General features: G+C 47.1%; 2 protein-coding genes across 2 annotated transcripts; one reads left to right on the forward strand and one right to left on the reverse strand.

Moving 5' to 3' along the window:
* Positions 1-314: 314 nt before the first annotated feature.
* sec61b (SEC61 translocon subunit beta) lies at positions 315-3,321 on the reverse strand. The gene is made up of 4 exons (XM_057045304.1): positions 3,027-3,321; positions 2,249-2,346; positions 1,448-1,552; positions 315-756 (listed from the first exon to the last, which is right to left on the reverse strand). Exons 1-4 carry the CDS (start codon positions 3,027-3,029, stop codon positions 669-671), a joined length of 294 nt encoding a protein of 97 aa, XP_056901284.1. The 5' UTR covers positions 3,030-3,321; the 3' UTR covers positions 315-668.
* Positions 3,322-3,446: 125 nt separating this feature from the next.
* alg2 (ALG2 alpha-1,3/1,6-mannosyltransferase) lies at positions 3,447-6,710 on the forward strand. The gene is made up of 5 exons (XM_057045303.1): positions 3,447-3,603; positions 4,048-4,225; positions 4,309-4,446; positions 4,675-4,842; positions 5,083-6,710. The coding sequence occupies exons 2-5, from the start codon at positions 4,055-4,057 to the stop codon at positions 5,821-5,823; spliced, it is 1,218 nt and encodes a 405-aa protein (XP_056901283.1). The 5' UTR covers positions 3,447-3,603; positions 4,048-4,054; the 3' UTR covers positions 5,824-6,710.
* The last annotated feature ends 5,394 nt before the right edge of the window (positions 6,711-12,104 follow it).

Here is a 12,104-nt window from a genome sequence, read left to right on the forward strand (position 1 = left end):
AGGGCCGAGCTGTATCTTGATGTTCACAAGGCTACAGCGCCCCCTTCAGGATAAAAGAAGCACCCTCGGCTTAAACGGCTTTAAGTAACTTTTGAAACTAAATGTGTTGGATTTATGGTTTGACTTCTTAGTGCTAATAGATATTATCTTATGACTGTATTATTCATGTCTTGGATTTTTTTTAAATACATACACTAAAATGTCACCGAGCTGTTACTGCAACTAAATATCAGCGCATGTGGCCCGTGCACTCACACACATGCACACTTAGGACGCCACGCTTGGCTTCTCCCCCTTCAACTGATGACACAAACTACCAGTTTTAAACTTTTATTGTACAATAGTAAACCACATTTGTATAAAGACAAAAACTGTAATTCAGGCTACAAGAAATGTTTGCTGAGGCCTGAAAATGTCTTTGAGCACTAAAACCTTATTGCGTGCTGCCGCCTATGCGGGGGAGCCACGTGCACGCGGCCACAGGACGGCGTCCCCCTGGCCAGATCGTAAAGGCAGGATGGCTAAAAGCAACAAGGTGGGTGCCGACGGGCAGAACAAATGAAGCTCGTGTTGTTGAAACTGTTGCATAAAAATCCAGTTTGCTGTTTGGTCCAGATTTACTGTTTTAAGAAGCCCAGGCGCAGGGGTCAGAGGTCATGGGGCGGGGATTAAGAGCGGGTGTACTTCCCCCAGATGTGCAGCATGAAGACTGACGCGATGAAGAGCAGACTCATCACCAGCACTGGTACCGGCCCACTGTCACAACAAAAAAAAAAAAAAAGAGACAAATTGATGAAACACACACAAAATCTCATCATTTCTCCGTAACCCCAAAGAGTCTCCGCGGAACGGCTGATTTTATTGATGCGCTTCGGATAAAAAAAAAAAAAAGGAGGGGCCCTCGTCTCTGAAGGAGGGGTGTTAGCGGGGTGGAGGGCTGCATCGCTAAGTAGCAGCATTGCCATGCCAACCGTCTCTTCAGTGGTCCCCTCCTCCTCCTGTCAGGAGGCTGTAATTGAGTTGACCTTTCAGAGTGGATCCTTTAATGAAGCTTTGAGGCCGGCGTCTAACGCAGAACAAACATGCACTCGATACACAACACTGTATGGCGGGTCGGCCCCACTTTGACTGCTGAAGAGGCGCACTCAATAACCACCACAGCACCATCGATCAACAGCCAGCTTTGGCGAGGAGACGCCACGTCTTCCTCTCGTTTTAGGGGGAGGGGGGGGAGGGGGATGCGGCAAAATACAAGTTCAGAAACTTCAATACTACGTGTATGAAATCGTGATGTGTACGTTGTTGTAGACGCGCATAATGAAGCTGGTCAACAGCGCCCGTGAGTGAAAGAAGTGTCGGAAAGCCTGAGAAATTACTTTGAGAGTGGATGAAGGTTTAAAATGTCAAAGGTTAATTCTTGTGTGACGAAGGCCGTGTGTGGGCTTACACTTTGAGGCCAGGGGAGTCTTCTGTGTAGAAGCGCCACATGCCGCCCGTGCCCGCAGATCCTGTGCTCCTGCTGCCGCTGCGTGTTCCGCTGCTGGTGGCTTTCCTTTAGAACAAAGTCAGGAATGTGGCGAAGCCGTTAGACAGTTGATCAGGTCGTTTACCTTGCCTTCACTTATCCAACAGCTTGTGATCGAGGAAAAAAAATAAAAATCGCAAGAGAGTGATTCATGGCAGCTCCACTCAAGTGAGATTAAACAGTGCTTAATGTGGTAATGAAGAGGGCGATAGTAATGGGTAATAATGACAGCAGTACAAAAAAAAAAGGGGCTGATTACATACTGATTAAGCCCAGAGCACAACATCGCTCTGCTGATCTAATTTAGAGAGGACACAAAAATAACACATAGACGAGCTAAAAGCCAATCAGTCTTTGCTGTATGAGGCCATTAACAGGGGCAAATTAAGTCTAACCACACAACCCATCTACCACCTGTAAAACTGGATAACGTTTAAATCATTGTGTGAAAAATACCTCGAAAAAAGTTTCAAGTCGTGCCTTAGTCTGACCCCAAGTTGGCACGAACTGTAGCATCTACTAGGTTTAGATTATTTGTCATTTCGAGAACATTACTGGTGTCAGAACGCTGCAGCACTGAAAAGATTCTTTTCAAACAAGTTGCTGAAGTTAGGAACCCTTTCTTTTCCTCCTTTCTCACACCAATGTGACACTCTGACATGTATGGGAAGGGGAAATGTCTGTGTTTTGTGTGAGGGCAGAGGTTTTCCCTCACATGTATACCTTTGTCTGACTGTGGAGCCCGCTGCACGAGGAGCCACGGTCTTACTGGGGGAACGGCTGGACGCCCCTACATTTGTTGCACTTGCTGCTGGTCCAGGCTGAGGAGAAATATGAGAATCATTACACACCATGATGTGATTAATATACATAGCAGTGATAACGCAACTTAATTGTAAAAGAAAATGCTCTAAAAAGCACTCGAGTAAAGCAAATCAGGACAACCTAAGAAGCATCAAGTGACTAATATAACTAAAATTAAAATGTAAGTGATATTCATCTGTAATTAATATGATTAATCGGGGTTGTTATGGTTACAGGACATATTCTTACACACAGACTGCCAAGTTCTTACACCAACTGTAACCATCTGTTTAATGTGGGACTATCATATCAAAAGACACAAAAATAGATTTCTTCATAATACATATACAAAGAATTAAATAGCATACTTTAATGGACAGTTTATTTTCTGCACATCTGGAGGTTTCTAATAATAAAAGGCCTTGAATTCTGCTGTGCTCAATTTACCCCATTCATTCGTAATGGTACTGGTAACATGGTAGCGCCTGTCAATTTGCAACCAGCAGATATAGTTTACTATTTAAATAACGTCCCTTCTTTAAATAAATGATTTGCGTCTGTAGGAGTTGCAGAAGAAAAGCCACGTCCACAGATGTTCAGCTGTTAGCATCAGAGCTAATACACAGCAAAACGCTAGCTAAAACTGGGAGCAAAAGAGCAGTTTTTACAATGGTTGAGGTGAAGCCAGGAATCTTACCATTTTGTTGTATTTGTCACGATACGAGCGGTAAAGCTGAGCCTCTCTGCAAGCTCTATCTGCGTCAAATGGACCGCAAGTCGGCGTGTGATATGGTCAAAAGTTGAAAAGGGTTTTACAAGGCTGACGCTGAACGGAAAAGGACACGACTGCAATCCACAAGACCGGCAAAGGGGACCGTGCAGAAGCCTGATCGACTCAGACCGAACCAGAAACAAAGACACAGCTAATTAAACCGTTTAGATTTCCAATTTTACACTGCAACGCTCAAACTCATTATGGTATTAAGGCGTTGTCATATAAAGTCCGTTTACCCCAACACATTTAGCATTTTGGTAAAGGCAAATCTTTGGCCTTCAAACTGTTGTGGGGAGACGTGTCTTTCAGGAAGCGCCTGTTTTACGTTGACGAAATAGACGCCATTTTGGTCCCAACATGGACAGTATTTAACCTAGTTGCTATGGCGAATTTGAGCCAACATGGCTTGTAAACCTTAGAGTTTCCTGACAGTTCTCTCAGTTCCGAGCATCAAGTATTAGTAGTTTCCAAAGATTCCCGAGGTAGTGTTGAGACTCAGGTAAACACAATTGCCTTCGAAATAAATTATATAGAGGAGTAGTTTATAGATCTTTCTCTCTGCAACCGACGAGTTAACTAGGTCAATATCCACCGAATCAACTATATAGACGCTTCGTTTATTTTATTTATATGGAAAAGCAGAATACTCCTGTTTTTACTGTTGACAGGCGTATTGCATTATTTTATTCCTCTCTTATTTGCATCAAGTCGCTGTTAAATGATTAAGTTGGATGAATTTAAAAAAATATATGGGTTACTATATAGTGGAAGTTTACCTTTGCAAAATACTTATCAACCCAATAGCTTTTTACTTAGAGTGCATTGGATATAATGTGTGAAATTCACATGGCACAATCCTGCAGCTACATATTCAGTGAAGTGAGAGTTTCTCATTGTATATTTCTAAATGTGTCCTTATATTATTCATCATGTATTGGAACAGCCGTAGGATGGTACGGGTGGTGTTCATCCATCCAGACCTCGGCATCGGGGGAGCCGAGCGACTGGTGGTCGATGCAGCCGTCGCTCTGAAATCCAAAGGATGCAGCGTTCAGATCTGGACAGCCCATTACGACCCTGCTCATTGCTTCTCTGAGACTCTGGACCCAGATCTCCCTGTGGTACACCAACACACAGATTTCACCAAAAGTCGAGCAGCACGTCTTTGTGTCATAAGATTGAATTGATCTTATTTTCCAAATAGGTTTGTGCGGGTGACTGGTTACCCACTAGTGTGTTTGGCTACCTCCATGCGCTGTGTGCCTACCTGAGGATGATCTATGTAGCTTTCTACCTTGTGTTCCTCAGCGGGGTAGAGTACGATGTCATCTTCTGTGATCAGGTGAGTTCTGCTGCACAAGAACAAACCTCCTGATCTGATCTTCATATATGAGCTCTGCTAATCTGTGTAGCATGTAAGGTAACATTGTTAACGTCTATCTGTTTGGTTGTTTGACTTCTTTGTCTTGTGTCACACCCTTAAACTAAAGCTGGGTCTCTTATTCGGATAATGACTCTGCTTGTCGTTCACAACAACCAAGCTAAAAATGAAGCTTTGGTTCTGCTTCAGGTGTCGGCGTGTATCCCCATTCTGCGACTGTCCCGCCGGAGGAAGAAGGTGTTGTTCTATTGTCACTTCCCAGACCAGCTGCTGACCCAGAGGAAGTCGGCCCTGAAGAAGCTTTACCGGGCTCCCATAGACTGGGTGGAGGAACGCACCACTGGCATGGCTGATATGGTATGCAGTGAGGGTGGAGTGATGAAACATTCCACAGTTGGTAGATTACGATATCCTGACTGCAGGCTGATATTGGAAGGTTAAATGTGCTGTGAGTTGTGTACTCTTGCCGTAGTGTGAAGGATTAAACCATAATATTGAATAAATATTGGTTTAAAATGATATTATCTACAGACAGGCTGTCCAATCAGAAGCTGCAACTCAGAAATAAACTAATATATTTGTTCCTTTTTTTTATAGATTCTGGTCAACAGCCAGTTTACTGCAGGCATCTTCAGAGAGACCTTTGGTGGTCTAACGGGTGTCCAGACGGATGTCCTCTATCCCTCCCTCAACACGGGTAACTTTGACCAGTCGTCCACTGAGGCACACGGCGTGCACGGGCTGCTCCCCGAGGGCACCTCCTGCTACTTCCTTTCTCTGAATCGGTATGAAAGGAAGAAGGACCTGGGCCTGGCTCTGGAGGCACTTGCTGTTCTTAAAAGCCGCCTTCCCCCGGGGCAAGGGACAGGCGTTCACCTGGTGGTGGCCGGCGGCTACGACGAGCGGGTGACTGAGAACGTTCAGCATTTTACCGAGCTCAAAGAACTAGCGGAGCAGCTTCGCCTGGGCGGCTGCGTCACTTTCCTTCGCTCGCCTTCTGATTCGCTGAAGGTGGCGCTGCTGCGGGGCAGCGCGGCTGTGCTGTACACCCCCAGCAGGGAGCATTTCGGGATCGTCCCCGTCGAGGCCATGTACTGCTGCTGCCCCGTGGTAGCGGTGAACTCCGGGGGGCCTTTGGAAAGCGTGGCTGACGGCGAGACGGGCTTCCTGTGCGAGCCCACCGCTGAGGCCTTCTCCAAGGCCATGGAGAGGCTCGTGAGGGAGCCGCAGCTCCGCAGGGACATGGGACAAGCTGGCAGGAGGAGGGTGCAAGACAAATTCTCCCTGCAGGCCTTTTCAGACCAGCTGTATGGATACATCCTCAGACTGAGTCAGTGACGAGACGCAGGCTTGAGACGGGCCGAAGCAATGAAATGAGTTGGGTCCACAGGGAGTTGACTCACTGTCTGATAATAGAGGGTGTGTATGAAGGGGGTGGGGGCGGGAGGTAAGGGGGGTATCCTAAGGACATGGAGGCCAATCAGTCAGCATTCCCCTGAAGGGGTTGCTGAGAGGAAGGGGATGGAATCTTTATACCAATTAAGAAAAGAGTAACGAGTTTACTTACCCCGTCTGCAGTTGTGTGTGTGTGTGTGTAACCGCGAGTCCAGCAAACGAGCTTCCCACAAGCATCGATTGTTTGCGTGAAATGTTGCGGACCGCGTGTGTTTTCACCCCTTTTCCCTGCATGGATCTTTGTTTTTGCGTGCTTGCGCGACGATGACGAGGGAGAAATGCTGCCGCAGCTATGCTCGGCCCCCGGATCGATAAACGGGATACTTGCCGCCACTTCCTGTCTGCCCGGCGCTTTGTTCCCCCGTCCTTGATTCAGAGGGATGCTGGCCTGGACATGACTCCTGCTGCTGTTTGGAGGTTATTAACAGATGATGGAGAGTGTTGGGCTCTATTAGGGGTCTGGCTGATGGGCAGCGCATCTTTGTCTGGGTCCTTATCAACGAGGAGAACAGCAGAAGGTCATTGTGTCTGCTGGCGGGCCTCCTCGGCCCACCACTGTATAGAAACACTCTTATTGACATTCTCTAAGTCTTAATAAACAAGAGGACACATACTTTGCTGACTTTCACGGGGTTTGTTTTGTTGCTAAGTTTTTCTGGCCTTTAATGAAGTCGGCTAAAGATTTTGTGTGTGTGTGTGTGTGTGTTTGGAAGGAAGAAACGCTGTTGTGTTGCCCTTGAACGGCTCTATTAAATACTGCCCAAACTTTGTCAGAGTGCTTTATTTGGCCTGTTATCAGCCTCGCATGGACAAGAAGCCCAGACTTCAGGAGACGGCCTCTGCTCGTTGATGCATGATCATCTGGAGAGTTTGGGTCGTGTTCTGGGCTTTTTCCTTGATGAATGGAATCTAAAAATACACATTAATGAATTATATTCCAAGGCAGGACAATCTCCCTTCTGCTTGTGTGTCACTGGACCCACCAGATTGGACACAGCCTGGCCGTAGCGTATAAAGGTGGCGAGGTGCTCGCTGTTGAAGGTCGCCAGGTCGTACTCGAACTCCTGGTGTAGGAAAACTTCACAGCGCTTCCGTACGATCTCCCGTGGAGAGGGCTGCATGCCGTGCTTGCTGTTGTTGACTCTGATGCAGGTTCCGGGAGGGACTTTAATGTCCCCGACGTGCTCCACGCAGACCCTGGTCTTTAGAAAATGGTCCCCTTTTGACATTGGAATCGCCCGTCTAAGGAAGCTATGGCAAGCCTTCTGGGTCATGTTCGCATCTTTGTATAATAGAGAGATTTCTGTAAATAAATAGGTCATTAAAGGCGTCTTTAAGTGCAGCCTTCTTATTACCCCCCACTCCGAAATGAACGACCCGGCCTTCTCCGACGTAAACGGCCCAGAGACGCATTCCTGACCACGAGTGCACGAACTCGACCAAGTCTCCCTCCTCCGCTGTGGACAAACTCTGATCAATCTACAGACAAATAAAACACATTTTATACGTTCTCCCTGCCTTTTTCTCACTGATTGATTAAAAATGAGATGAAGATCGGGGGGGGGTTTGAAGTGGTCTAATGAGTCGCTATTGACGAGCAGCAGCATTAAAGGTGATCACAGCGGACGGTAAAAACACAAAACACAGCTTATTTCTCACCTGCCGTCTCGTCATTTGCGACAGAATGTTGCTCCAGTTTCCCAAAAGGTCCATTTGTGCAGCCAGACAGACTCGGCGGAGACAGAAGGGCTTGATTTCTAATGATGAGGACTCTAACCAGCTTATATAACAGCTCAGATAGTTGTGGGAGATGATAGGCAGCTTAATGTGTCACCTATTAATCTTTTATGGACTCTATTCTATTGGCATGTACATTGAACGGCATCAGAACGTCCCATAAATAGATTTGGTTTTATTTGTTGAAAACAAGCAGCTAAACCACAGTGATTTATTTAGTTTTTTAATTCCCATCCCTACATCGATTTTTCAACTGATGCTGAAAAAAGAGTGAAAGTGATTTTTTTTCCTTTTATTTACCCAACTAGCACAGTTTAATATTTAAATAAGGTGCAGCATGAGTGGCCTGATCCATTAGATATCTGACGCATACTGAGCTGCTTTTTTATTCATCTTCATTTTTAATATTAATTGATACATTGTTGGAACCAACAAACGAGAGTTTTGTTTTTGATTCAACATACTTCCTTCATAACTAGTGAGTTAGAAAAAGCCTTTTTAGCCCTGACTTGAGTTGTGATTTTCATATGGTTTAATGTAATTATTGATGACCTCGCCCTTTATAAATAAAGCCCGTTAATGAGCTCTTTTATCATCAAACACTGTTGGACATAGTAAAAACAACCACAGAACATTTATTCTGAGTGTGTGTGTGTGTGTGTGTGTGTGTGTGTGTGTGTGTGTGTGTGTGTGCAGTGATTTATGGGCTCTGTTAGGCCGGATGATAAAAGGCCTCGTGGACCCTGAATGAGGGGAAAACAGACCCAAACACACGGCGGTAAACACTCGCCAGGCTCCATTCAGAGCAAAGGTGTCCCACTTTCTCTCCCTCGTCTCTTAATGCTGCCCACTTTTTTTTTTAAAGGAAAAGCAGAAACTGTCTTTACCTCCAGGTCCAGAGAGAACCCCCCTCCCCCCACCTCCTGGCCTCCCGTCTGTCGGTGGCCTGTGGTGAGGTGGCTGTTGAGATCGCCGTGCGTCTGAGTGGCAGCGATAACCGGCACCCAGGTGCCACCGGCACATGGTGGTTAATTAATTAATGAGACCGCGGGGTTGGTTTTCTAATTCCACCGAGGTTTGCGGAGGGTGGGGGTGGGGGGGGGGGGAGATAGCTGCAAAATGTTTAGGTGTGTGTTTTCAGGCGAAGAGAGATGTATGTGGGAGTGGGTGCTGCATCCAGGGCATATATCTGTTTCTGTGGCAGTTTGGGTGCTGGTGGGGGAATATTAAGCACGTATGGAATATTTTTACTGTGACTTTTAATCACGCGGCGCGATCGGGAGTTAATCATGGGCCTAAATGAAGCTGATGATGAGAACAGCACAGTTTGTGCTCATACATAAATCTGCGCACTAACCAGGTCACACAGAAGTAACGGGCACGTACACACACACACACACACACACACACACACACACACACACACACAGAGTGCAGTTTAACCTGGTAAAAGTAAAAAGATAAAAAAGAGCCCAAAAGTTTAAACTGTTTAACTGCAGAGGCTGCAGGACATAAATACAAAACAAGAGAAAACGTTTAAGAGCGTTGTTGTTTACTGATGGAGCCTCCAGGAAAAGGAATATGACTAGAAACTGAAGAAGGAGTCAAACGTTCATTCGTTCATTCGCCTTGAGACTCACAGGCCTGGTGTTCTAACAGCAGCCGGGGCTGGTGACGACGGCACAAATATTCATATCTGACCTCACTCAGCGCTCGTTTTCCAGTGTGCTGTGGAGCAAACGCATTTATTAACGTTGGTCTTGTCTCTCCTTTTTCCGACGATCATGCGTCGCTGCTCCGACACTTCCCTCCTCATTCTCAAGACATCCAGGACAGAGTTTTACAGGAGAGGGTTAGCGCCATCGTTGCTGCTCTCCGACAACAGAACATACGCAGAGGTTAGAGAAAAGGCCGCATTTGTATTCACGGCTCATCTTTAAGAGCCATTTTACGCTTTAGCAAATAATGTATTTCTCTCTTTACGGCCACCATAAAGTATTCACATATATTAGCTTACGGCTCATAAATGTTGACTGCGCAGCTCTTACGCTGACGCAGGCGTGCGGCCTTCCTCACTGAGGAATGATTTACTAAAGCTACATAAAACTCTCCTGTCTGTGGGGAATCACCATAAAGCCCCCAGAACCAGTGATAGACGGGTGTTATAGATAGCCGCCATAAAAGCATCTTTACGGGTCGAAGGAGAGAAGCGTTACCACGTCTTTCTCCCCGCGTTTTAAATGATAAACAAGTCTCATCGGACATCATCAAACTTGGGCAAATGTGAAGGTATGAAGAAGCAACCAGGGCCCTCAGCTAGAAGACCAGAGTAGATATGGTTGATTTAACCATGGAGCAGTTCCTGTTTCCTGGTCCTAATGCTGCGAGAGGGGGTTCCACTGTCCCCTTACTCCACCGGGAGCTCACGCCTCCTTTCAACTGGCCGTACAGGATCTCCTTAGGGAGACAGTTGTGTGTCATGTGATTACGTCGTCCCAGCTGATCCCCAGGAATCAAAGCAAAGCTCTTTGGGTGAATAGATCCAGGTCTCTTTGATGCCTGCTGGAGTTGGGCCATGATTCCGCTCCATACGGTGGGCTTGGGAGTCCCACAGCTTTGTAGACCGGCACCTTAGCATGGGCCCTCAGGCCTCGAGACTCTTGTCCTGAGTTTGGTGGAGGCCCCCCCCCCCCCCCACAGCTCAGGAGATGGTTAACCTCAGAGTCCACGTTGGTTTTGGAAGAGGGAAGCCTGCTGAGGGAGGGGAAGTGGCTAACACTCATCACCGTGGTAGTGTCCACTGAGGAGCACCTCTTCACCCAGTGGTGGCAGGTGGTTGATGAGGCCAGCGCCTCATGACCGTTCACCTGGTGCCAGTTAACCACCAGGCAGCAGCAGCCGTGGGAGCCTACACACCTCCCCTAGAGTCCAACGTGGAAGAAAAAGAGGCGTCCTGCCCCTGCCTGAAAGAAACCCTGCCATCATTGCCCAGGGAGGACAAGATCATCCTGCTTGGAGGCCTAAATACTTGACCAACACCCGTGGACACACACATCCTGACAGCCCGGTTCTTCCTCCTGCAGCAGCAGGTTAATGCATGAGGAGCGAGAACAGAAGAACAGACCTCCTATTGGACTTGGCTCTGGTCCAGCAGCCGTTCAGCCTGTAATCAGCCGTGCAGCAGTCAGTCATAGCAGGCTTTAAACAAACACATTAACATTTGAGCGCTCATCACACTGACCTTCCTTTACGCAAGCACACAAAACCCATGCTGTCATCGCGTTAAACGCACACACACACACAGCTGGGCGCCGCCGGCGTTGCAACTCATCTACTAATAATACGAATAATAATGTAAAAACTGTTTCACCCTTGATTGTTTGTGTGTTTGTTTGTGTGTGTGGCAGCACAGACGCCATTTTTGCGTCCCCTGATCAATCAACCACCCCCAGCTGAGGTTAACTTGCACTCGCCTGCGGGTGTGACTCCATGGCGCTGCGCTGGAGAAGCCAAACACACCCTCACACAGGTGGGGAGGACAACCTCCGGTGATTATACTCACATGAATGTCAATCATGGTGTCTGTCTGAGCATGTGTGTGCGTGCGTGTGCGTGTGTGTGTGTGTCCGCTGATGGCCTGTTAGATTGAGCTGTCAGTTGGCAGGCAGCAGATGAAGATTAATGGTGCACACAAACAATAAGAGGCTTGCAATGATCATAAATATGCTAATGGCCATTAGCAATACACACTCGGAGACATGCTTACAAGTGTGTTTGCGTGACAGGTGTGTGTGATCTTGTACAGGCTACATAGTGAGGAAATGCTTCAGCAAATTCAGCTGGTCCTCACCACTTTAAAAGACTGTTTGAGTTCGGATTGGCTGTTAAAGGTAGGATTAGAATTGGGTTTAGGTTTAGGTCTAGGTTAGGGTCAGGGTCAGGGAATGGAGATGCAGCCAGTGTGTCCTCGCAAAGATAGTAGAAACCTGTCTGGGTGCAGAAGCCCTGATGCGTAAATAGATATCCATTTGTGGGTTGAGGGAGGGGGAGAATCGGGCTCATTGAGCCGATGACATGATTGGTGTTGCATTAAAATGTGTTTGTTTAGAGTCTCGTGAGTGTGTGTTTGTGTGTGTCTGTATGTGTGTGTGTGTGTGAGAGGGCTGGCGGACAGCGATGATGTTGGAGCCAAGCCTCTGATTACGAGTACAGGATCAACTAATGGCACAATGAGCGTCTGATTAGGAGAGGAAGGGGTGAGGATGAGAAGGAGTGGTGGCAGATAAAAGGGTGAGATGGACAGATCTATTCACTGAACTGATGATGGGGCTCTTTGTTGTCTCTTCCTATTCTGCGGCTCTCTGGGGCCTTTTCCTGTGTCTGCAGCAAAATGAAAAACCTCTTTATCTCTTCCTCTGGCCCCCCCA

This window comes from Takifugu flavidus, chromosome 10 (genome assembly GCF_003711565.1).
Source record: "Takifugu flavidus isolate HTHZ2018 chromosome 10, ASM371156v2, whole genome shotgun sequence".
In the NCBI taxonomy this organism is placed as follows: Eukaryota; Metazoa; Chordata; class Actinopteri; order Tetraodontiformes; family Tetraodontidae; genus Takifugu; species Takifugu flavidus.